Source organism: Heloderma suspectum, chromosome 2 (assembly GCF_057233095.1).
Source record: "Heloderma suspectum isolate Gila_16-S chromosome 2, 16-S_ref, whole genome shotgun sequence".
Taxonomy (NCBI): Eukaryota; Metazoa; Chordata; class Lepidosauria; order Squamata; family Helodermatidae; genus Heloderma; species Heloderma suspectum.
The window spans coordinates 198508669-198510172 of NC_139459.1; the positions used below are offsets into that span (position 1 = coordinate 198508669).

Sequence of the window (1504 nt, forward strand, 5' to 3'; positions counted from 1 at the left end):
ACATAGATCTAGCAATGGCTCTCAGCCAAGAAGAGAATTGTCCACATTTTCCTCTTCCCAAATTTTTCCAGAAAGGACCTTTTAAAAGCAGGCTTTTGCCACCAACCAACACATGAAACTTATAGTTCTACTGTAAGAGCTATCTGGTAGGTGTGCATAACCTTGTTCCTATGGTCTGGCATAATTTGAAAGATCTGAATGATCAATTGCCCACCACTCTCTTTGACCATATGTTTTCCCACCTGGGCATTCCTACTGGGGTGGTGGTGGCTTCTCTTGCACTACAAAATGGTGGGCAATTATACATATACATATACATATACATATACATATACATATATATATATATATATATATATATATATTTGCAAGGTGTATAAAAACGTTAACATTTTAACATCATAATGCAAGTTGGGCAAATTAAACATGTTGAAATAATTTGAAAGGATATATCCCCAAACACCAAACCTAGTGCATCTTGAAATCTGTTTGTGAAAAAACAGATACCAATGATTCCCAAACTTTCAATTGCCTTTTAGTTCTTATATTTATAAATCCAATTCAGCCACTAGTAAAAGAGCTCCTGCAGCCCAACTGCAAATAAATAGATGTGTCCATTTAGTAATCTGCCTCACTCTTCCATCCTTTATGCTTGCAGCTTAAGCAAACAGGTTCCTCTGGTTGGCCACTAGAGCCGTCTGGCTTTCGCGCCTCTTTGCCTTCTTGTTCCGTTGTCGGATTTTCCAGCACAAGGCGCTTGAGGCCAGCAAAAGGAGTCCGGACGACAATAGAACCAATCCAAGCACAGAGATGATGGATCCGTGGGAGTTGAAGCTGTACGCCACGGCTGTGACCACCACTCCGGCGATGAGTATCACTACCCCAAAGGGGATTGTGCAACGGTAACAAGAGAGTTCAGCTCCCCCCGTGGCAGCCGTCAGCTGGCATTCGCTCACCAAAGGGACGGCCGTTATCCTGCAGTCATTATTGTTGGTTTTCTCCAGTGTTGCACACTGCGGACATTTGGAACCTCCCAAGATCTCTTTGATAGGCTCGTCCGTCATCTTGCAACTCTCGACTGGATTCTCTTGTGGCAGTGCTGAGGCTAGACTGGGTGTTGTTTAAAAGGCTTCAACTGTGGCAAGAAAATGTATTTAAACAGATGAGTATTTCCGGGCTGACTACAGAACAGCCTTCTCCAACCTGCTGCCCTCCAGATGGGTTGGACTGCAACTCTCATCATTCCCAGTGGCCATGCTGGCTGAGAATGATGGGAATTGCAGTGTAACACATCTGGAGGGCACCAGCTTGTGGATGGCTACTCTAGAATAATTCTTTTAGCAGAGCAAAAAGGTGTGTGTGGGGCAAGATGGAAGGGGGGACAAGGATTTTTTTCTTCCTACTGTCCCTAGCCAGGCAGCTATTGGTGGGGTCTGGCTTTAGGCTTGCTGGCTGAAAAGTTGCATCCCTCCTAGCTAGCTTCACTAGCTCCTGCTTGATGTGC

The 1504-nt window shown here is 44.6% G+C and overlaps 1 protein-coding gene across 1 annotated transcript; it reads right to left on the bottom strand.

The window, feature by feature from the left end:
* Nucleotides 1-659: 659 nt before the first annotated feature.
* Nucleotides 660-1130, bottom strand: TMEM100 (transmembrane protein 100). Its single transcript, XM_084832326.1, has one exon. It carries the CDS (start codon nt 1062-1064, stop codon nt 660-662), a length of 405 nt encoding a protein of 134 aa, XP_084688452.1. The 5' UTR covers nt 1065-1130.
* Between the last annotated feature and the right edge of the window lie 374 nt (nt 1131-1504).

Bases quoted from the DNA above. Each gene is read 5' to 3' on its own strand.
- TMEM100 (XM_084832326.1), bottom strand. From the start codon at position 1,064: ATGACGGACGAGCCTATCAAAGAGATCTTGGGAGGTTCCAAATGTCCG.